Raw genomic sequence first — 24446 nt, forward strand, 5'->3', positions numbered from 1 at the left:
TGTAACTCAGAAGGCAGTAAGGCTATTAAGACATGTTTGAGAGATGGCTCGTTGAACCCATTTAGTTTATAAAAAAAAATACTCATTCTTTTGTAATGGGTTTCCAAAAGATGTCTTTTAAGCGAGCAGCACTTCATCTGATGATACTCTTTTCTATCTGCATCAGTGGAAGTAGTTTTTTCACCGATGAATTGTTCATGAATGATGTTGAGTGTTGTGCCAATTGGAGATTGCATGAATTGAAGCTGGCGGTATTCTCCCAAGCTTTCTAACCAATCACGTAAAGAACCTGTTGATCAGGCCATGAATTCACGGAGAACAGCTTGAGGTTGAGCATTAGGTTTGGTTCCTTGGAGGTCAATCCATGCAACAAATTCTTGAAGTCGAGCAGGGTATTTATGACGGGGAATGTCATCTAATGTGAACCAAGATGCTGAAGATGGTTTTGTTGAGTGATCAGGGACTGGTGGAGGCATTGATGGCTCTGGTTCTGTTGGAGCTGCTTGATTTTCAGCATCAGAAGAGTTGTCTTCAACAATAGGTGTGGCAGTTAAAGTACTTGGATCTTCAGTTTTGGTGGACATTAATATGCTTGTAATGTCAGTATATTCAGATTCAGAGTCAGTTGAAGTTCCTACTGAGTTGGTGGAATAGGAAGAGGAAGACGGGTTGGGCTTTGATGGGTTGGACTCATAGTCTGTTTCTGGCTCAGAGGAGTCAGAAGATGTTTTTTGGACAGTATGATAATGATATTGATCTATTGGGCCTTTGTCTTTTTTGGGAGGCTGTGGAGTGGCTTTTGGTGAATCTTCTGGTGGGACTGGAGAGGGAGTTGAGGATGAAGTGGCCTTTGGCTTTGGTTCTGAAATCTTGACTTTAGATTTTGCTTTTCTAGGTGAAGATGGTTTGGGTGGAGGAGTTGGTTGAAGGTGTGAGAATCCAAAGAACTTATTGTAAACAGGTTGTTGAGGCCTGGATGGTGTGTAGAAAGGTACATAAGTCTCGAAGATTGGAAGAGGTATTGTTGGGGTTTGTGTTTGAGTAAAAAGGGAAGGTCGAGTCTTTTCAGCATCAATTCTTGTTAATTCAGTTTTGAGCTTTCTGATCTCGGCTTCTTTTTTGTTAAACTCTGGACCCCAAATATGGTTGTTGATCATTCGTCTGAGATCGGCGTCTAGTTCAGAGATCCGATCTTGTAGATGTATATACATCTGATCAAGACGATTGCTGATTGAATCAACTTGAGTTTCAGTCTGAGAGACTTGACTAGCAACACGATCAATTTTTTTACTGAGCTGTTGAAGAGTTTGATTCTCAGCACTAGCATTTTTTGTTTGCCAGTTTAAAACAACTTCATATTGTTTTGGCTCTTCAGGTTGCCCAGAGGTAGTAACTGGGGATTGAACAAAAGGTTTTGAGATTACTCAGGTTTTTGTGTCTGTCTGTTTTTCAAGTGGAGGAAATGTTTCCTCATAGGATTGACTTGAAAACATAAGGCATGATCTGATTGGATGGACAGGAGGTTTGGGATCTGGTGGAGGTTGTGGAGGGAAGGATTTGCAAGGTGGTTTTGGATAAGAAGACTTTTTCTTCTTTTTTTTCTTTCTTCGCATAACTTCCAATTCTTTATCAACATCCATATCATCCAAGCAAGGACAATCGGGATTGCACATATGGGCTTCAGGAACATCCCATAAAAAGTGACCATTGATTTTATCTGGATATACCGGATACCCTTCTGATGAGAAACCATGAATGAGAAGTTTCTTTTCTTAGCCAGTTTGAGCTGCTGTAATCATAGCAGTCTAAGAAAGCTGAGGAGTATCTGAAACAGGCTTGGTTTCAGGTGTTTGAAAGGATAGTTTGACTTGACCATTTTGTCGTCTTTCAAACGTAGCTTCTGTTGTCTGAACTGGTTCAGAATTTTGGTGGAAATGCTCATAATTGGTTAACCATTCAAGAGGCATGAGTTTGAGCAAATATTGTTTCTGAATTTGGATGATGGTCGGAATTGTGTCTGTGTCTGTGTTTGCAAGGATCATCAAGGCATCGGAGGTAGTGTGTGGTGTTGGAAGGTCTAATGCATGATTTTGTAATCGATACACTATTTGGTGATGGAGGGTTGCAATCTTTGATGTGGGTGTTTGTTCTGCTCCTTGGAGCTGGATCTGGACTTTAAGGGTCGTTGGAAGATTGGGATCCTCAAGAGAGAGGTTGAAATTTGGGTAAAAGGTTAATAAGACACTGCCAGCATGGAGTGTGGTCAGGACGGTTCCTACAACAACATGTTGGTATTGTTTGAATCTGGTATCTAAGAGAGCTATTCTGGCTGTAACAGGTAAACCTTTTCTGCCATGGAGAGTGAGAATCAATCTTACACCACCAAGATGGAGGTGTGCATACCCTTCCCACTTCCAATTTGCGACGAGATCCGAGGGTATTTCCAAAGTGACATACTGTTCACTCTGAGAGGGTTGTAAAGAACACTGATCCAGTCTAGAAGACTGAATATATTCTTTTGGTAAAGGTCTTTTGGTGGAGATCAGAGTTCGGATACTTCTGGTAAGAGAAGTTTTTTGTCTATAGAGATTGTAAGGACTCATGATGGGAAACTGAGATTCATTGATTTTGGCTGACTCGGGAATATAGGAATATTCAACAAGGTTTTCAATTGTGGAGGTCAGATGTTCGGAACATGATTTTGGAAGAGATAGAGTAGAGGAAAGGGAAATATGAGAGGAGGATGAGGAAGGAGTTGAAAATGTTTCCATAGTTGTTGAATCTTCGTCTAGGAGTTCAAATAAGATTATTTGAGATTTATAATAATACCACCTCTGTATGGAAAATGGCTCTGATACCAGTCGCTTAATTCCTTCCTTAAAGATGATAAGTAATCTCGAGACATAGCATGATTCCGTGTTCCTGCACAATATGAAAGAAATCCAAAAGGAGCTTTTGGTGGCTCTCATGGTCAGAAGAAAATAATAAGATATCATCAATGTAGACCAAGGCATGATGGAGGATAAGACTGAGGATTTTTGTCATGGCCTTTGAAATAATGAAAGAGCAACCTTAAGACCAAAAGGCATAACAGTCCATTGGTAATGGGCATCAGGGATGCAGAAAGCAGTTTTAGGACGGTCAACTCGTAAGATACCAAGTTGCCAAAAACCATCTTTTAAATCAAACTTAGAGAAGATACGAGCCCCTTGAAGATGGACAAACAGGGTTTGGATTTTTGGAAGGGGAAACTTATCATCATTAAGAAAAGTATTAAGCGTCTAGTAATCAATGACTAACCTCTTTTTACCACGAACTAACTCATATTGTTTTTCGACATAAAAGGCTTGACAAGCCCAATCTGAATCAGTGGGTTCAATAAGACCTTGCTGAAGCAACTGAGAACATTCTTGCTTAGCAAGCAAGAGGTCGGAAGGAGACATACCCGGGTGTGATGCTTTGGTAGGGTTTATGTCTTCATTAAGTTTAAAAGGAAGATGAAAGAAGAATTGTTCACATGTGTTGATTAAACAAGTCTGCCAAAGTTGTGTTAGCCTATATGGCTATAGATATTGATTTTGATGATAACAAACCACATGTGTTGATTAAACAAAGATTTAAAACCTTTGATACTGTTTTAAAATTTCGGATTTGGACCTATTTGAAACTATTTAAATATTTTGGGTCATTCTATAATTTCACATAGTTTAGGTGAAATCATAATTTTAGAAAGTTTTGGGATTAACAAAGTATTATTTAAAAATTCTAAAATTGGACCTATTTGAAATCTTTCATAACGTTTTGGGCCATAATATAATTTTATAAAGTTATGGGGTCAAACTATAAATTTAGAAAATATTTCACTGTAGCAGTTACTGTAGCAAGCGGCTAACCGGATATGGTAAACGGCAATTTAGATTCTAGGCAGTAAGCTTCTGGAGCATAAACGGCTATCCGGATTTCGCAAGCGGCAATCCGGATTTCAAAAGCGGCTAACCGGATATGAAAAGCGGCATACCAGATATTCTGAAATTCAAATTTTTGCCTTAACGGTAACATAAAAGCGGCTAACCGGATTCCATAAATGGTAAGCCGGTTATGACCAAAATGTGCATAACGGCTAGTTTTTGAGCTCAAACTATATAAACTCAAATCCAATTCATTTTCAAGCTCTCTAGCAAGCATAAACAAAAAACACACTAGATATCTTGAGCTCTCAATTCGCAAATCACAAAAACATTGAATCAACTCTTGTTCTTCATTTTTGAATATCTACTCTTTGAGTGAAGAGATTGGGAGATAATCTCTTTGTTGTAAAGGTTCATTCACACCTTGAAGTCAATTGTAAATGGTTGAAGCCTTGGAAAGGTTTGGATAGTGAAATCCTCAAGGTTGGATCGCTTGGAGGCGTGGACGTAGGTGGGGATTGCCGAACCACGTAAAAATTTGTGTGCTTGTTTCTCTTCTCCCTTACTCATTTGTTATTGTGCTTTTATTAAACTTATTGCTTTCAATTTTATTAAGACGTTAGATTGTTTGTTGTGTGGATTTGCTAGGATAATTTTTAAAATACCAATTCACCCCCCTCTTGGGTTGCACACTTATATTTCAAGTTGTTCGTCTCATACAACATCTCCAACATTCTTCTCTGTTATATGAGAATGAAGATGTCGAATAAAATTTTTCAAAACAGTCAGAACAAGATGTTCAGACTGCCTTCATTATTGCATAATCTTCTGATTCTGAGGATATTTCAGTCATTTCTACAGTTCACACTGTCGATCATGTCTCAGCCATTCCTCGACCTTCTCTAAAAATGTCAGTCCTTCCATCCAAATTCCATAAACTTGTTCTTGTCATCGGGTTCATTGACACTGGTGCAGATACCAGTATGATTGATCCTTCTGTTCTTCCCCCAAATTGTTGGGAAAATCACTCCAAACTTTTCAGAGCAGTCAATAGTGAAACTCCCAGATAAAGATCTACTCATATGTTTTGACATTCTTCATTTGGTTAAAAACTTGTTCCTCACCTGTTCTGGACTTCGCCATAAGCAGATGTTCTTGCCTTATACAGATACATTACGTCTGTATGCACTTTCCGAAACACCATCTCAATACAGTCATTGTTGTGCAAATTTTAATGTACTCGCAAGCGCACGAATCTATTGTAGAATAGATTAATGGAGACGAGTGTTGATCCCACGAGGAGGTAGATTTTAATTGTGTGTAGAATTAATTTTGTAAATGGGTGATTGGATTTGTGGTAGAAATAATTTGGAATATGCTAAAACTTAAATTAAAATGGCAAGAATAAATTCTAAAATTGGAATTGAAATGGCGAGAATAAATTAAAGAGAATTCTATTGAAATGAAGCACTTGGGTATCAGATCCGTATCAACATGCATCATGGGCTAAATATTCCTTATTAATACCAATTAAATCATGAGGGGGGAATCCACACCTCATGAACCACACTCTAATCAAAATAGTGCTAAGGGCTTATCGTGCCAAATAATAATAACCTTATACTAGAGAGCCGGTGTAACCAAGGCGGTATCTAGACAAGATTATTATTATTTGCCGACGAGAAGTCAAAACATCCACAAAAACTAGAGGGGAAGAGAAAATAAATTTACCAAATTAAGCCCATGACACATGTTGAGACTTCACCTTCAACCCAAGCTTGAAAGAAAATTAGCCACTCATAATTGAACTAGGGGTAAAATGGGAATTTATTAAAATACGAAGAAAATACAAGATGGAGAGGGAATTACAGAAAATGGATCCCAAAAATTGATTTAGAGATATCAAATTAGGGGGGGAGGCCCTCTTTTTATAGATACATGGAGTAAATCATGGCCATCGAATTAAAAACAGTTTGGACGCTTAGAATTGCGCCACGTCATCAGTCAACAGTACGCGGTTTGACCATGCGGATGAACAGTAACACAGTTTGACCCAGGTTGAACAGTAACGCGGTTTGGTTGAAAATAATCCTGTGTGATGCATGTACCGTACGCGAGATTTTTCGTCCACTGATATGCGGCCACGTCGCCATCAACAGTACATAAGAATTTTAGTCCAACAGGATCGTGACACCTCATCAGTCAATGCCACATCATCGGTCAATGCCACGTCATCGATCCGTCTATGTGAACAGTGCCGTGAACAGTAACGTATACAGTACCGTACATGTGAATAGTACCGTACATGTGAACAGTGTCATTTTTCCTTTTATGCTCCTCCTAAGGTTTTCGACCGTCCTGAGTTCAAAAGTGATGTCCGTTTTGCCGTCTGATCTCTCCTTTATTGTGAAATGACTATAATGCCCCTAAAATACATAAAATACTTAATTAAAATAAAACACTTGTAATTAAATCACAAGAAGGTTAAATACATAAAAGTAAAGGTTGTTAGTAAGACTTGAAATGTAAAATGACGGTTTTCTCCTTTATAAATATGCATTTTCTAACACTCAACAGTCATATTTCACAAAAGTTCCTAGAGTTTTGTCCAGAAAACCATTCACAGTTCCACCATCCTTCACCTCTTTGGAAAAATTAACAATTCTTCATTCACCTTCCTTTTAAACTCAACGAAGACATAAATCCCACAAAAGCATCACACCCGGGTATGTCTCCTTCTGACCTCCTACTTGCTAAGCAAGAATGTTCTCAGTTGCTCCAACAAGGTCTTATTAAACCTACTGATTCAGATTAGGCTTGTCAAGCCTTCTATGTTGAAAAACGATCTGAGTTAGTTCGTGGTAAAAAAGAGGTTAGTCATTGATTACCAGCCGCTTAATACTTTTATTAAAGATGATAAGTTTTCCCTTCCAAAAATCCAGACCCTGTTTTTCAGGCATCTGAGAATGAAGATGTCGAATCAAATTTTTCAGAACAGTCAGAACAAGATGATCAGACTGCCTTCATTATTGCATAATCTTCTGATTCTGAGGATATTTCAGTCATTTCTACAGTTCACACTGTCAACCATGTTTCAGTCATTCCTCGACCTTCTCTAAAAATGTCAATCCTTCATTCTAAATTTCATAAACCTGTTCCTGTCATCGGGTTTATTGACACTGGTGCAGACACCAGTATGATTGAGTCGACATTAAAGCATGTCTTTCTAGCACTTGAGACTTCTGGTAGATCAACAAACTGTAATTGGCGGTAGCAGCCTAAAGAATCAAACCAATCTCTTAGAGCTCCCGTAAAACGAGTAGCAAATTCTCTAAGGACTGATTGAGTTGTGGCTCATGGCCGTAGCATTTGGAGGTCAATCCAGGCGGACATTTCATTAAGTCGGTCACGCCATTTATGAGATGGAAGATCATCAAATGTGAACCATGGACCATTCGATGATTTTTGGCTTGTAGAACCGGTCTGGGCTTGAGCTGGAGGGGGTTGGTTTGTGGCAGAAGATTCAGGCATTTCAGTTTGTTGATCTACCAGAAGTCTCAAGTGCTCTTGCGGTTCTCCATGATCAATTTCTTGGCGACCCCTCTGCAATTTTTGAAGCTGCACGCCGAGACTATCTTAACATGAAATGTTGTTCACTCAATGCTAAGGATCTTGACTTCCATTACAAGCGAATGTCTTTGCTGTTCTATAAGCTTAATGGATTCAATGAGCCGACATTAAAGCATGTCTTTCTAGCTTCCCTCCCAGATGAACTCCAACCAGACATACAGAGACACTTCACCGCATCCAATCTGGTTCTTGATAACATCTCTCTCGGCAAAATCTTCCAGCTTGCCAAAACCTGTCTTAACAAACTTTGTGAGCAGAAACAGTTTTTTAAAGAACTGTTGAAAGATAAAGAACCATTCTGGAGTGCTTGCAAAAAGCCTTATTTGCAGATCAAATGCAAGCAGAAGAAGGATTGTGATTGCAGTTCTAGAAAGAAAAGGCATTTTCGAAAATTCAAAACTCCAAAATTTTCATCTAGACCTCGCAGATCCAAAAAGCCTTACCGATTCTTCCAGAAAAAGTTCTCTTCTTCTAGAGACTTTAAACGGAGAAAATCAAGCAGATGTTTCATCTGCAAGAAAAAATGTCATTTTGCCAAAGATTGTCCCAACAAAAGGGAAAAATCTATTCGGCTAGTTGAGCATCTTCAAGCCACTACAGACTACTCTCCCGAGAAGGATGAACTAGAATTCTATTTCTCTGAACAAGATGAACCCAATGATGAAACTGTGTTCGCACTACAGAATTCTTCTGATGACTCAGATAGTGATCAATCCCAAATAATTTTCTACCAACACTTACTGTCCCTTGACACTACTGTTCCCATCTCGTCCATCAAACTCCAGATCTTGCCCTCAAAATTCCAAAGGCCCATTCCAGCAATTGGTCTCATAAACACTGGTGCCCAACGCAGCATGTTAAACCCCCATATTCTTCCACCAGAATACTGGATAGAGTATGAAGAACATTTCAAAGTTGTCAATGGCAAACTATTCACCACTTCTCTGATTACCAAAAAACCCATTGGTATTCAAATCTTCCCCAACTATGTCATTTGGACCAAAATTATCGGTTCAACCCTTCCTAATAAGGATATCTTGTTAGGTTTTGACATCCTTCACCAGATCAAACACCTCCAAATCATTCCAACACCTCCAAATCATTCCTAATGAATTCGAGTCAAGTCTATGTTCAAACCATTCACAGACATTCTGAAACTCTACAATCTGTCTGAAACTCCCCAGTCCTACCAGGATATTTCAATCAAACTTTTGAGTTTCTGTCCAGAGTCCTATTCTGAGTTCACCCATCCAAACCCATTGTGGAAAAATAAGTCTTTCTTCATTAAGTTACCTTTCAAACTTAATGAAGACATTAACCCAACCAAAGCTACTCACCCAGGAATGAGTCCTTCTGACTTACTCCTAGCCCAACAGGAATGTTCCCAATTGTTAGCCCAAGGTCTAATTGAGCCCATGCATTCTCAATGGGCTTGCCAAGCCTTTTATGTTGAAAAGCATTCTGAAATTGTTCGAGGAAAGAAACGCCTAGTCATTGACTATCAGCCATTAAACATGTTTTTACAAGATGACAAGTTTCCTTTGCCCCGACGACAAAGCATATTTACTTTTCTCAAAAATGCCCAAATCTTTTCCAAATTTGATTTAAAATTCGGTTTCTGGCAATTAGGCATTGAACCCTCTGAACGATACAAAACTGCTTTCTGTATCCCAAATGCTCATTTCCAATGGACAGTCCTTCCCTTCGGCCTCAAAACTGCCCTATCCATTTTTCAAAAATCCATGGTCAAAATTTTTCAGCCAATCCTGCATCATGCATTGATTTACATTGACGATATCTTGCTTTTTTCAGGATCACATGATGAACATCGCCAGCTGTTAACTCAATTCTATGATATTGTCCAAAGTCATGGAATTATGCTGTCTGTCAAGAAAAGCACCATTGCCACGGAGAACATTGAATTCCTTTGCATGATCATAAAAGATGGCCATTATCAGCCAGGCACACACATTGCCCAAGAATTGCTTCACTTTCCAGATCAGCAACTCTCCAAAAAGCAAGTTCAATAGTTTCTCGGCATCATCAATTACATCAGAGACTTCATCCCACATGTGGACCACTACACTCGCCACCTCTCGGCTTTATTGAAAAAGAAGCCCCCATAATGGAATACTGACCACACAAATGCTGTCACTACCCTCAAGCAAATTGCGCAAAATCCACCTCCTTTAAAGTTGATTACTGATGGAAAGTGCATCTTACAGACAGACGCAAGTGATGAATCATGGGGTGCCATCCTCCTTGAAGAAATCAATGGAAAAGAACACTTTATCGCTTACGCTAGTGGACAATTTTCTGACACACAGATGCATTACCATAGTGTGTTCAAAGAAATCTTAGCGGTAAAGAATGGCATCAAAAAGTTTGAGTATCATCTGATTGGACACCATTTTCTCATCCGAATGGACAGTTCAGCCTTCCCCAATATTCTCAATTTCAAAGGTAAAATTGTTCCCGAAAAGATGTTACTCAGATTAAAAGATTGGTTTTCCAAATATGATTTTTTGGTCAATCATATAAAGGGATCCCAGAACCTCATCCCTGATATGCTCTCCAGACTCTCAAAACCGAAAAAACCTCTCACTCTATTTTTCACTACATACCACTTTCCGATCATCTCCATGGCTACATCACTACCCCCCAAAAGCTCTCACCAAGAAAACTTTTCCCTTTGACACACACTTCTCTTCTGTCTTTGCCATCCAAGAGTTTGCAAGGAACGCTCTCTTCTGCTTCTTCATAAAAGCCTACCTTGTAACAGACTCCTTTCCCTTTTCCACCTTCCACCCAGAAAATCTGTTCCTTACAGGTTTAACTCTTGATCCATCCAGAGAAACCACTGAAGATGTGTTATGGTACATCTGGTGCCTAACTGTCCTTTATGCAACCAAGTTAGTCCTACCAATTACTCCCACTTTGGAACATCTCCTTAATCCAGACAAAGCCAACTCTCTTACCTGGACCTTACTTGAATGGTTTTCCCCCATCCCATGGTGGAGAAAGAAGCTACAACAACTGTCAGAAATTTACAATCTTGAACGTATGCCTACCTCAGAAGCCCAACTATTCACATCAGTATTTATCATTCACAGGCCATACTTCCAACATCCAGACACAAATCTCTTTTGGACTCAAGACCAGGTATATGAATGGTTTACCGCCCCGCACCCAGCTGTCATTGACAATGAAATTCAATCCAACTTGCACAACTACCTTTGTCAATTAAACCACCAAACTCCACCACACAAAGACATTTTCCACACCTCCTTAGATCCACAACATGATCTCATCATGATCCCCACTCCATCCGCCATATCTAAACCAAAGTCCACAGGCATCATCATCAAAGAAGAAAAACCAGATTACACTGACTTCCTTTACCAAGACTCCCAAAACCCATGGGAAGAATTCCTTCCCCTCAGCCAACATCTCCAACAGTTTTCACAACCAACCATGTATGAACCAGGATCATCATCTCAACCCTCCAAAGTTGACAAGGCCACTCAAATGCCAAGTCCCAAGTCCCAGTCACCAACTTCCAAAGCGGGATGCCGAAAAGATTGCCCTTATCCACCTTGCCGTAGTCCCCACTGTAAGTATCCAAAACTCTCCAAAACCTTTTTCCCACCAACCTCTCGTGATACTGATCCAGATGAAACAGACAGCTCATCTGAAGACGACTACATGAACCTCCGCTCTCCATAAAGTAATTTGTCTTGTTGTAATAATTATGTTATGCTTTTGTCTTGTATAATTATTAAAGTTTGCTTCTACTTTAAGCTTTTGCTTTTGTCAAAGTCATGCTTTAATTATTAAAGCACATTTTGTCACTTTGTAATAATTAAAGTTGTGTCATGATGTATCTTTTACTTTTGCTTTTGTAAAAGATAGGGGTCCTGTCCTATCTCCCCGAGAATTCTCCTATATAAAGGATTCTCCCCTCGCTTGTAAGATATAGAAGTTTTCCAAGAAATAAACTCTCGTGTGTTTTCAAAAACCCATGAATTTCTAAAACTCTCTTCTCTCTCTCTCTGCAAATGAAGATCTAAAGAAAGAAAGAAAAGAACAAAGAATTGAACTTGTTCATTTTGAAAACTTAAGGAAGTATGCTCTGCACTTGCCTTCCAGTAAGGATCCTGTGCATCAGAAAACTTATGATGATTTCTTAAACGGTTTGGTACCCTGTTTTAAGACTAAGGAAAGTCTGTTTTGGGTTATATAACCTCCAAAGAATCGTTTTAAGTTTTACTATGCCTATATGTATATCGGCTGGAAACCAGAACTTGCAGGCTACTGGTCCTAAGGACAGACTTGTGCTGTCGTAGATCGGGTAGAACAACGCCACGTACATTTTTGTTCAAAATGGTGTTCAAAATAGTATTAGAGCCATACTTGTCCTTGAAACTTTTCTGTTTTCTACCACCACTACTAACTCCAAATCGTGTTTTGGATAGTTTTTCTTGTATTTCTTCAATTGTCTAGAAGCACAAGCAATGACTATTCCATTTTGCGTAAGGACACTACTATAGATAACGAATTGCTCATAATTGCTAGGAATGGTTAGGATTAAGGCGTGATCAGTCACCATTTTAGTTCCTCAAACCTTTTCTCACGTTCTAGTGTCTACATAAATTTTAATTAAGTTAATGGCATTGTGATTTTAGAGAAACCTTTCACAAATCTATGATAATATCCAGCTAAACTCAAGAAGCTTCTAACTTCTATTTTATTAGTCGGTCTAGACCATTGGCTTGCAACTTTCACCTTTAAGTCTATTGAAATTCTATCCTTAGATACAATGTGGCCCAAAAATGTAACTTTCACGAGCCAAATGATGAAAACCATCAAGGGAATACCATTAAAGCTTCAAGTGATCCTTTGTACATTCATGGAGGCCCAATTACAAGAGTTAAAGCCAAAAAAGATGCAAGCTGCTTTAAATGGATTAATTGAGAAAATATGGAACAAAAATGCAATTCAAGATGCAAGACATCATGAATTGGGCTTGGAGAGAAGACAAGGCATTTTTTTCATTATTCAAGCTATTCGATAGCCAAATGCACAATTTGGATCCAAAGCAGAAAGGGCAAATTTGGAATAAAACTGAGCTAGATTCATAATTCTCTAGAAGGAGTTATGACCAATTTATTACAGCTTGTTCATGCTTTGGAATTCCAATGACTCCTTTGTTTATTCAACTTCATTTATTTGTTTTGTTTCAAGTTTGTCAATGTGTTAGGTAAGTCTACCATCAATGATTGTGGGTTAGCATTAAGTTTGTCAATGATAACATTAATTATGGTGGGCTAGCATTAAGTTTGTCAATGACTAGCATTAATAATGGTGGGTTGGTGAAGACTTTTGAAGCACCCTTTGACAAACCTATGCTTGGAGGTTTGTTCCAATGTTTCCATTTGTATTTTTAGGGTCTTAGGTTTCTTTTAGCCTATTTAAACTCAGCAACCTTGCTATGTAAGATAATTAGAAATGAATGTTATTTTGAATTTGAAAGATCATTCTTTCTTTGGTTCTTTTGAGAACTAGTAAACTTATTCTTATTCCAAAATAGATTTATCACTGATCTTCTCATCTAAATCTTGAGTGTGGTGTCTATATCATTCTCTACACCTCTGGTTCATGTTTTCTTAAACATTGGGTCAAGGTTTTTGTTTCACTTAAATCTATTTAGAACTTTCTTGGGAAGTTGAAACTACAAATTAAGTGTGGGTTTCAACATTTCATTGTGGGATTCACATAATTTGGTATCAGAGCTAGTTTCTAATCAGGTTTGAATGTCTTATTTATTTTGATTAAAAAAAGAAAAAAAGAAAAAAAGTACAAAAAAGTAGATTGTAAAAGGAATCAAATCAATTGAATTTTAGTTATTCATTTTCCTTGACATTGTTTACAATATCAATTGTGTTCCTTTGCTTTCTTGCTTTTTTTTCATCAATTTCCTTTGTCGTTCTTTGTGTTCTCTTAATTCCTTTTCTAAATCATATTTTGAAAACCAGTCTTTTAGTCTGAGCAACATCTTTTCTGGAACATTTTTCCCTTTGAAATTCATGATGTTGGCCACCTAGGTTTTTCTTGATTTTGTTTATTTAGTTCAATAAAGAACTGAAAGAGAGGGTAAAAGCCAATTTGTGTGTTAAACACGAGAGTTAAGTGTTGAGTGTTAGAAAATGTATATTTATAAAGGAGAAAATCGTCATTTTACACTACAAGTTTTAACTAACACCTTTACTTTTATGAATTTAACCTTCTTTTGATTTAATTCCGTGTGTTTTATTTTAATTAAGCATTTTATGTATTTTAGGGGCATCGTAGTCATTTCACAATAAACGAGAGATCAGATGGCAAAACAGACATCACTTTTGAATTCAGGACAGTCGAAAACCTTAGGAGGAGCATAAAAGGAAAAATGACACTGTTCACATGTACGGTACTATTCACGTGTACGGTACTGTATACGTTACTGTTCATGGCACTGTTCACATAGACGGATGATGACGTGGCATTGACCGATGATGTGGCATTGAATGATGAGGTGTCACGATCCTGTTGGACTAAAATTCTTATGTACTGTTGATGGTGACGTGGCAGCATATCAGTGGACCAAAAATCTCGCGTACGGTACATGCATCACACAGGATTATTTTCAACCAAACCGCGTCACTGTTCACCCGGGTCAAATCGTGTTACTGTTCATCCACGTGGTCAAACCGCGTACTGTTGACTGATGACGTGCCGCAATCCTGAGCGTCCAAACTGTTTTTAATCCGATGGCCATGATTTACTCCATGTATCTATAAAAAGGGGGCCTCCCCCCCTAATTTGATATCTCTGAATCCATTTTTGGACTCCATTTTCTGTAATTCCCTCTCCATCTTGTATTTTCTTCGTATTTTAATAAATTCCCATTTTGCCCCTACTTCAATTATGAGTGCCTAATTTTCTTTCAAGCTTGGGTTGAAGGTGAAGTCTCAACATGTGTCATGGACTTTATTTGGTAAATTTATTTTCTCTTCCCCTCTAGTTTTTGTGGATGTTTTGACTTCTCGTCGACAAATAATACTAATCTTGTCTAGTACCGCCTTGGTTTCACCGGCCCTCTAGTACAAGGTTATTATTATTTGGCACGATAAGCCCTTAGCACCATATTGATTAGAGCATGGTTCATGAGGTGTGGATTCCCCCCTCATGATTTAATTGGCATTAATACAAATTATTTAGCCCATGATGCATGTTGATACGGATCTAGATACCCAAGTACGTCATTTCAATAGATTTCGTTTCAATTTATTCTCGCCATTGCAATTCTAATTTTAGAATTTATTATCACCATTTCAATTCCAATTTTAGGATAATTTAAATCACTTCCACCACAATTCTAACCACCCATTTACAAAATTAATTCTACATATAATTAAAATCCACCTCCTCGTGGGATCGACACTCGTCTCCATTAGTCTATACTACAATAGATTCGTGCGCTTGCGAGTACAATAAAATTTGCACAACATTAAGTGACATCAAATTGAGTGAAACACGTGAGAGAGTGTTCTGAGGTCTTTTTGCTAACATTATTTTCAGATCACAAATATGTCAAAAGATAAAGAAGCTATAGACCAATCAATCATGCTTAAAGCCATGCAACAACAATTTGAGCACATGAATATGATGTTTGGAGAGATTCGTGACAAATTGGAGAGGCAAGACACTGCCATAGCCAATCTACAAAGGGGGCAACAACAAATAGCTCCTAATGTAAGAGGTAATCAAGGGTGTGCTACCATGGGAGAAGACGATGGTGATGACCTAGATAATTGTGATGACCAGGCCACTGTTGACATGCGTGAAAGAAATGATAGAAGGGCAAGACGTATAGATTGTGATTTGGGAAAAAAAGGTGGAGCTCATATTTGATGGCCACAACTACTCTGAGGAGAAAAAGGTAAAACTATCTGCTATTAAATTTACTGATTATGCTATAATTTTGTGGGAGCAACTTGTTTTGAGTAGGAGACGAAATTGTGAAAGACCAATAAACACTTGGGAGGACATGAAGGCCATCATGAGGAGGAGATTTGTTCCTTGTCATTATTATAGGGAGTTGCACCAAAGGCTTCAAAGTCTTACACAAGGTTCCAGAAGTATGGAAGATTACCACAAGGAGATGAAAATAATCATGATTCGAGCCAACATTGAAGAAGAACGAGAGGCTAGTTAGCCAGATTTTTACATGGTTTAAATCAAGATATTGCTAATGTGGTTGACTTGCGGCACTATGTTGAGTTGGAAGACATGGTTCACATGGCCATGAAAGTGGAACGACAACTAAAAAAGAAAGGTTCCACTAGAACCAATTTGGGTTCATCTTCCTCATGGAAGTCAAAATGGAGCAAAGATGAAAATACTATTTCAAAGCCTAAGATTGAACCATTCAAGGATCATAAAGAGGGAGGCAACCAAAGCAAAGGTAAATCTGATTCCCAACACTCTAGAAATAGAGATATTAAGTGTTTTAAATGTTTGGGGACAGGTCATATTGCATCTCAATGCCCAAATAAGTGAGCAATGATCTTGAGGGATGATGGTGATATTGAAACCGAGAGTTGATCAGATGATAATCCTATACCACCTTTGGAGGATGCTAATGACGGTATTGAGTATCTAGTTGATGGTAAATTGATGGTTGCTAGGCATGCTCTCAACGTGCAAGTAAAAGAAGATGCAGAGGTACAACGTGATAACATCTTTCATACTAGATGCCACATCAAAGATAAGGTATGTAGTATGATAATTGATGGTGGAAGTTGTACTAATGTAGCTAGCACTAGTTTAGTTGAAACATTGAATTTGAAAATCTTGAAACATCCTAGGCCATATAAGCTACAATGGCTGAATGATTGTGGGGAAGTTAAAGTAAATAAACAAATGCAGGTTTCATTCTCTATTGGGAGATACAAGGATGAAGTTCTATGGGATGTAGTACCCATGCATGTTGTTCCAATGTTTCCATTTGTATTTTTAGGGTCTTGGGTTTCTTTTAACCTATTTAAACTCAGCAATTTTGCTATGTATTTGAAAGAATTATTATTTCTTTGATTCTTTTGAGAACTAGTGAACTTATCAAGAATTTATATTCTTGTGGCGTTCCAAATCTAGACTTATCACTCACCTTCTCATCTACATCTTGAGTGTGGTGTCAATATCATTCTCTATACCTCTGGCTCTGTTTTCTTAAGCATTGGGTCAAGGTTTTGTTTGTCTTAAATCTATTTAGCACTTTCTTGGGAAGTTGAAACTTCAAATTAAGTGTGAGTTTTAAAGTTTCATTGTGGGGTTCGCATTAGATGCTCAATATGCTCTTCCTTTGTCGATGAATAAATAAAGATGTCGTCAGAACACTACTGTGAATTTGTTTGGCAGCCTTTAAATACCCTGTTCATAAGATCAATGAACGATACTGGGGAATTTATTAGACCTAATAGCATGACAACAAATTCGTAGTGTCTGTAACATATTCTAAATAATACTTTTAGAATATCTACTCCTTTGATTCATAGCTGGTGACATCCTAATTGTAGAACAAATCTTTCAAAATCCTAATGCTCTCGGCAGCTGGTTGAATAGGTCATCAACATGCAAAAGTGGGTAATTGTTCTTAATGTTTACCTTATTTAGCTCTCGATAGTAAATGCACATTCGCATTTATCCATCCTTTTTTTTTATTAATAGTACTAGTACTCCCAATGGTGAATGGCTTGGACGTATGTAGCCTTTCTCTAGTAACTCTTGCAATTGTCTCTTTAACTCCTTCGATTTTGATAGGGCCGTCCTACAAGGCGCCTTTAAAATAGGAGCGATTCTTGGTAACAAATCAATTTTGAATTCTTTTTCTTGCAATCTATCTTGGCATGATGCTTTGATAACCAATCCATACCAAGAATTATGTCATAGTCCTGCAGTTTGAGCATTATTAGGTCAACACATAATTTATGACCACTAATGCTGACCTCGTATGCCTTAACCAATACATCATTAAATAGTACCATCACACTAAAATGCATGTTTATTATATTAGTGACATTTTTTCTGTTTTCCTAATAAATGCTTATGAAGCAAATGAATGCGTAGCTCCTAAGTCTATTAGAAATAGATAAGTCACTTGATATTACTGAGGGGTTTCCTTCCGCATCCGCTTTGGTATGTGTGAATACTTAAGCATTAGCCTTTTCTTATTTTACACTATTCTTTGAACATTCCTTGATGAAGTGTCCGTCTTTTCCACGTTTGAAACATGTTCTTGTATTGGCTCGACATTTCACAGGATGAGTTCTTCCACACTAACTTCACTTTGGCTTTTGTAGGAATTCTTTCTAATGATTCTTTTGGCGCTTGTTTTAATTTTGATTTGGGCAGTTGGTTTTTACTTTCTCTTCTTGTTATTTGAACGTTGTTTTCCATGATTAGCTAGAAAATTCTCCTGGTCCACAGTTCTTCTATTCCTTCATTTTTCTTCCTTTTCCTCTTCATCTGCTTGTTCGATTAACAAGGCACAATCAATGAATTCATTAAAGGAAGCATCATGAACCTTAGCCAACTTTAAGTCTTCTGTGAGGACTTTGCACAATCCTTGCATAAACTGGTCTTTTTTTTTAAGTATTTTGTTGTAACCATATGTGTGGCGTAACTGGAGAGCTCATCAAATTTTTTAGTGTATTCTAACACAAGCATCCTTTCTTGCTATAAATAAGTAAATTCTCTTATTTTGGCTGAGCGAACAATCTCTAAAAAGTATTCGTTATAGAAGTGTTTTTTAAATTCCCTCCATTGCATCGTTGCTTCATTATAGAATTGTTTGATAGAGTCCCACCAATATTCTGCAGCTCCTCGCAGCATAAAATAGACAAGAGTGACTTTTTCTTCCTTCGGTACTTTGGCTACTTTTATCATTCCTTCCATGGTTCACAACCATTGGTCTACTGTAATAGGGTTTCTAAATTTGTTCTCTGCACTTTGTATTGCCTGAGCATGTTCATCTCTTCTAACTTCCCTTTCTAAAAGTCATGCCACAATGTCTGTATGTCGATCAATTGTAGATTGTTCTCTTGAAGTTTGTCTCACTCTTCTGCTTCTATTAACTTAGCATTCGACATCCCAACAAGTTTTTATCTAAATATGACGTGTCATACAAATCAAATATAAGATTTACAATTAATCTAATTCCAAATTCTTACTAGAAAGTCGAGTCGTTGTCCTTCCCTCAACTTGTGTATATAGACGGGCTAAAGAATCGCTTTAGACCTTAAGTTTTGAAACCAAATTTGTAACACTTACTTCTATAACTAAAATTAGGTGATTTATTTCAAAATATTTAAAATCTCATTACTTTTTATTATAAATACGAATTCTTAAAAAGTTTTAACTAACATGCACAAACTTCGTTACAAAATGTAAGAGACACAAGGACTCTTTAGTATATGTTTCAAAAACTTTGCTATTATGTAAATGAACCTAAGATATTTATTCTTTATAGAAATACAGGTAAACCCATCATGATCCTATGGTTTGATATGCCTATATGCACTTCATCTCAATTGGGACTTGGCGCCAGCTTGACTTGCAATGTAAATACTACATGAACTAATGCCTCGTAAGATAACACTGTGATGCAAATATTAATTATTATACACAAAGATGACCTTATGAACATCAAATCCTTAAAAAAAAAAAAGGAAAACTAAGAAATATAGAACAAATTTATTAGGGCCTAGGTATGTTGCATTATAAGGTTGGCACTTTTTATTCTTTAAAACAACAAGCCCTTGGGCCTAAATTAATAGTTGATCTTTTAGGTGTTACGTATCGCCATCTCTAAAACATTATTCTTTACATAGCCTTAAGGGCTTGCCCTCTTCGGAAACTTCATCACCTTGGCAGTACAACAACCCATTTTTTAAAAAATGTCTTCTTTATTCGTAAAGTAATCTTAACATGCTAACATTAGATGCATGTGTTCAGTGCAACCTATGTCACAACGTGTAAGTTCCTAGATATACAACAAAGCTAACCATACAAAACTTTTAAGAACAACACTCTATAATATAGGTGGTAGTGCCGACCATATAAAGATTAAATAATAAATTATTGTAGTATAGGCATATAAGATAGATAAAAAAGAATTAAATTTGAATTTAGGCAGCAGAGCGAACCATATCAAGATTAAATAATAAACAATCACATCATAGTAATAATCATAAGATGAAGAAATAATTAATGATGGATTTAAGTCTATATAAAAAAACTGCCCTTGCGTTGCAGTTGAAGTGTTCTTGCCTCTTAAATATGACTTCAACAAATCCTCAATTTTTCTACTAACTTGAGGATTTTTTTACTATTGGATGTTATAACTTAGAATAGAAGAGGATCGAATTTCTAACGTGATATGGAAAATGAAAGGGATATTTTATATTATTATTATCATAAATATTTTATATTATTATTATTATCATTATTTTAATACTTTAGGGGATTTGTTAGCCTAAAAATTAATTATATTACATTCAAGTGAGAAAGTTGTACCTCGCATCTATCTTCAACCTAGAGAGGGCGTTCAAGCCGTTTGTGGACATAAAGCCAGAGGAAAATGTGAGTCACAGTTCCAGCTACCAATACATATCCTTTTATTTTACTATCCTTTTACATTTGTATTTATTGCTTCTAATGATGTGATTTATAATCTACTTATCGTTAGTCTTCTTTATTGTTTACTTTTGACTGTTGAACTACAAACTTCGCATGTCATTTAACAAACACATCATCCTCTTTACAACTACGCATCATTGTGTTTGTCACTAAGATCTCCAAATATGAACTTCTTTTTCAAACAACTCACAATTAGTTTTTGAGAATTTTCTAATGGTAGCAACTTTGAATAGATAATTCAAGAATGTTTGTGTGTTTCTTGGCTTTCTTTATTGAAAATACAAAGAGTTTATTCAAACAGCTATAGATCTTGGTCGAGTACTAGCAGAGAGAAAATATGCATAGTAAATAGAGGAGATGACTAAGGGTTCTCAAGACTTGTCTTAGAAGCTGCTTACACTAAAAGAAGCCAAGTGTTCAGTATCTTCCTAAAAGCCCTAAAACCTCTGAGATGTCTACCCAGCTCACCAATTAAAGAAGAGTTAGTCATCTCAAGTATGCAATGAAAGAATATTTGAGATGTTAAACTATGCGGATGCTTTTATTTTCTTACCATGAGATATTACAACTCTAAAGGCACTGATTGCAGTCACATCATGGGCCCATTTGAACATTCATCAAAAACTCATCGGCTTGTTCATTGTTAATAATTTTTATGACTATACAATTAAGAATCATTTCATTCCATTCACAGCAAAAAAACTTTTTATTTGTGCTCCTACTGCTAATAAGTTACTTGATCTTTTACAAGCTTACAGACCAGAGCCAGATCCCAGGACCTTTGCATCAAATTGGTCAACTAATGATGGTAGCAGTAGTAAGAAGCGCAAATTAGATTTAATCTTCCATTTTGTAAATATTTTCTATATATATATAGTATGATAATAAAAAAAGAGGAAAAAAATAAAAGCACCTTTCAATTTCCAAAAGATCTCCATTTTTTTCTTGAACGTATATTTTGTTTTTCCAATTATCCCTCCTTTGTTAGCTATTTTCCTGTCTTACGTTACATCCTAGTAAAACTCCTTCTTGATTTTAAGGAACTATAGTCTAAAATATAAGTTGGTAAATTCATATTGAAAGATGTGGTGATGCATACAAATACATACAACTAATATTATTGGTTTGACTAGTAATTTGTTTAACTTGAGACCAATTTTTTTTTTTAAGCTATGGACATTATTCCTTCATTTTGGTGAGAGTGTGTAATATCGTTTTTCTATTATTTTCTCTCAATCTACCTTCCTTAAAAGTGATTGTTTTTATCATATTTATTTTCTTTTGAGAGTGTCATTCTTATCCTAGAGATTTTGGGATTTGACATGTTATTCTTGAAAGTGGCTTGATTAATATAGCTCTAATAAATTATCATTTTGCATTAGTTTATTTAACTAATTTGTGTAAACGGTTCATGTGTGAGTGATATTTTCGAGGCTGGAAATAATGCATATACTTTTATTTAATTGTTATCATTAATATAATTGAAGAAGTAAACACAATAGCAAAAAAAAAAAAAATTTCAATTTGGGTTTAGGGACTAGCAATAAGTTGGTTGGAACGTACACTTATAAAGGGCAAAATCATCATTTTACACTCTAATTTTATGTATTTAAGTTCTTTAAACTTTTAAACTTTTATTGTGTGTGTTTTATTATAATTTGAGTATTTTATGTGGTTCAGAGGTGCTTTGGTCATTTCACAATTAGCCAAAAATCAGATAGCAGAACATATAGCTTTTTTTAAGTTTAGAATAACTCAAAACCTTAGGAAATGTATAAACAGTAAAATCATAATTTTAAGATTTTGGGGGGGCTTAGCTGACATGGCATTGAGCGATGATGTCGCATTCAATTGCGTCAACTGATGATGTGGCAACATCCTATTGGACCGAAAATGAGCTTACGATACATGCAATACAATAAATCAATGCTAGTTGACTTTTGCATTGACCGATGATGTGGTAGCATATTTTGGACCGAAACTGCATTTACGTTACATACAATTCACGAAATCACAACCTTGCGGATGTATTTCATCCAATCAAACCTTGCCATGTGGTGCAATCCTGAGCATCCGAGTTGTTTTCATCTGATGATCATGATTTACCCATTAGATCAATAAATATATGACTCCTCCTGCTCAATTCAACAGCTTTGCATCTAAAATTGAGTTTTTATTTTTTGTAATTCTCTCTCCATATTGTATTTTCTATGTATTTTAATATAAAATTACTATTTTTCCCCTGGTTTAATATGAGTGGCTAATTTAGTTTTAAGCTTAAGTTGAAGGTGAATTCTCAACATGATCCATGAGATTAATTTGGCAAGTTTTCTAAAGCTCTCTTTGATTTATGTGGATTGTTTTGACTCATTGCTGACAGACAGTAATAATCTTGTTTAGATTTTGCAAAGTATACTAGCTCCTTAGTGTAAGATCATCACAGTTGCATGATAAGCACTTTACACTATATTTATTAAGGATAAACTCTCCTCTATTATTAATGGTTCATTTTGACTCAGTGTTGACAGAAAATGCATATAAGTTATTTAGTGGACAATCTTACCACATTATTGATAGTAGGATTATTATCACCTGGCAAAATGTGTACTTAGCACCACATTTAGTAAATGATTATTTTCCCTGGCACAATGAGTGTCTTATATCATATTTATCATAATGAGGATTATGAGAAGTGGAAATACCTCTCATAAATTAATTGGAACTAAAAAGGAATATTAAGCCGATGGTGATATATTGAGTGTAACTATAGAGACTCAAGCATTTTATTCAATTTGTTTCATCTTTAATTTATTACTACCATCTTCTTAATTTGAATCTCAGTACTGCTCAAAAATCATATCTAACCAATTTACATATAAAGTTGGAAAATTAACCTTACACATAATTAAATCTGCCTCATCGTGAGATCGACACTCGTCACCATTAATCTATACTATAATAGATTCATGCGCTTATGAGTACAATAAAATTTGCACAACAACATACAATGTTAAACATGTAACATGAACATCAAACATGAAACAATAAAGAGAATCCTCATTTTTTGGCTCTATGTAAGACATGCAACAATGAGATCAAAATGTAACATAACATGAAACATGCAACAATTGAAGTTAAACATGCAATAGTTGATGTGAAACATGAGTATGACGTAAACATGTAACAGAACACGTGATACATGTAACAAACGATGCTAAACATACAACACGAACATCAAATATGAAACTGGCGCGAAAATACTCATTTTTTGGCTCTATTTAAGACATGCAAAAATTAAAGTCAAACATGCAACATGTGATGTAGACATGAAACATGAAATTTACATATAAAAAAATTGCATGAAACATGCAACAATTGAAGTTAAACATGCAATGGTAGACATTAAACATGAGTACAACGTAAACACGCAACGGAGTACATGTGATAGACGATGTTAAACATACAACATGAACATCAAACATGAAATGGGTGAGAAAAGAAATTTTTGGGAGTATTTGGAACAATGAAGCTGAGACATGTAACAATATACATGAAAATTTTGATATTAAATATGAGACATCACACAAAAAATAAGAAACAAATTTCTGTCTTTTATTATATAAACTTTTTTTTTTCTCTTCATTTTGATAAGATGATATTTTTCTCTTTTTGTATTTATTTATCTTTTTTTTTTTTGTTACTACTAATATTATTTTTTTCATTTTTTAATTTAATATTTAAGATTTAAAAAAGTATAGAAACCAATTTCTTAACCGATCACACCAAGTCTTTGATTGCCAATGGCAGCCAAAGGCTGAGAGCCCGGCTTGACACTGGCATTGTAGCCAAACCCTCTAAAGAAATCAATAAAAATAAAATACGCTGTTTTATTTTTATTTTTTTCATCGAATAAATAGGAATACAAATTGTATTATTATTTTTAGTAGTCTTTTACAATAAAATAAAAATAAGTAAATTTCGTAAATTTACATTAATTTTTTCTATAAGACAATTTTGTTTAAAAAAAATTTGTTATATTATTCTTACAAATTAAAAAAAAAGAAATAATAATACTTACAATTCTCGCAAGTATTGTAAGTATTATTACTCTGTTTTTAAGAAAAAATGTTTAATGTTGTTTCACAATTGAAATTTATTCTTTTGTTTTTCAAC

General features: G+C 35.9%; 1 protein-coding gene across 1 annotated transcript; it reads right to left on the reverse strand.

The window, feature by feature from the left end:
- Positions 1 to 296: 296 nt before the first annotated feature.
- Positions 297 to 1640, reverse strand: LOC127903088 (pollen-specific leucine-rich repeat extensin-like protein 1). The gene is made up of 2 exons (XM_052443746.1): positions 1484 to 1640; positions 297 to 1393 (listed from the first exon to the last, which is right to left on the reverse strand). Exons 1-2 carry the CDS (start codon positions 1638 to 1640, stop codon positions 297 to 299), a joined length of 1254 nt encoding a protein of 417 aa, XP_052299706.1.
- Between the last annotated feature and the right edge of the window lie 22806 nt (positions 1641 to 24446).

This window comes from Citrus sinensis, chromosome 6 (genome assembly GCF_022201045.2).
Source record: "Citrus sinensis cultivar Valencia sweet orange chromosome 6, DVS_A1.0, whole genome shotgun sequence".
NCBI lineage: Eukaryota > Viridiplantae > Streptophyta > Magnoliopsida > Sapindales > Rutaceae > Citrus > Citrus sinensis.

What these genes read in the sequence shown, in the direction of transcription:
- LOC127903088 (XM_052443746.1), bottom strand. Translation starts at nt 1,640, where the DNA reads ATGGATGTTGATAAAGAATTGGAAGTTATGCGAAGAAAGAAAAAAAAG. An exon ending in ATCATGCCTTATGTTTTCAA is followed by an intron (nt 1,394 to 1,483) that starts GTCAATCCTATG and finishes TTCAATCCCCAG; the next exon opens with TTACTACCTCTGGGCAACCT.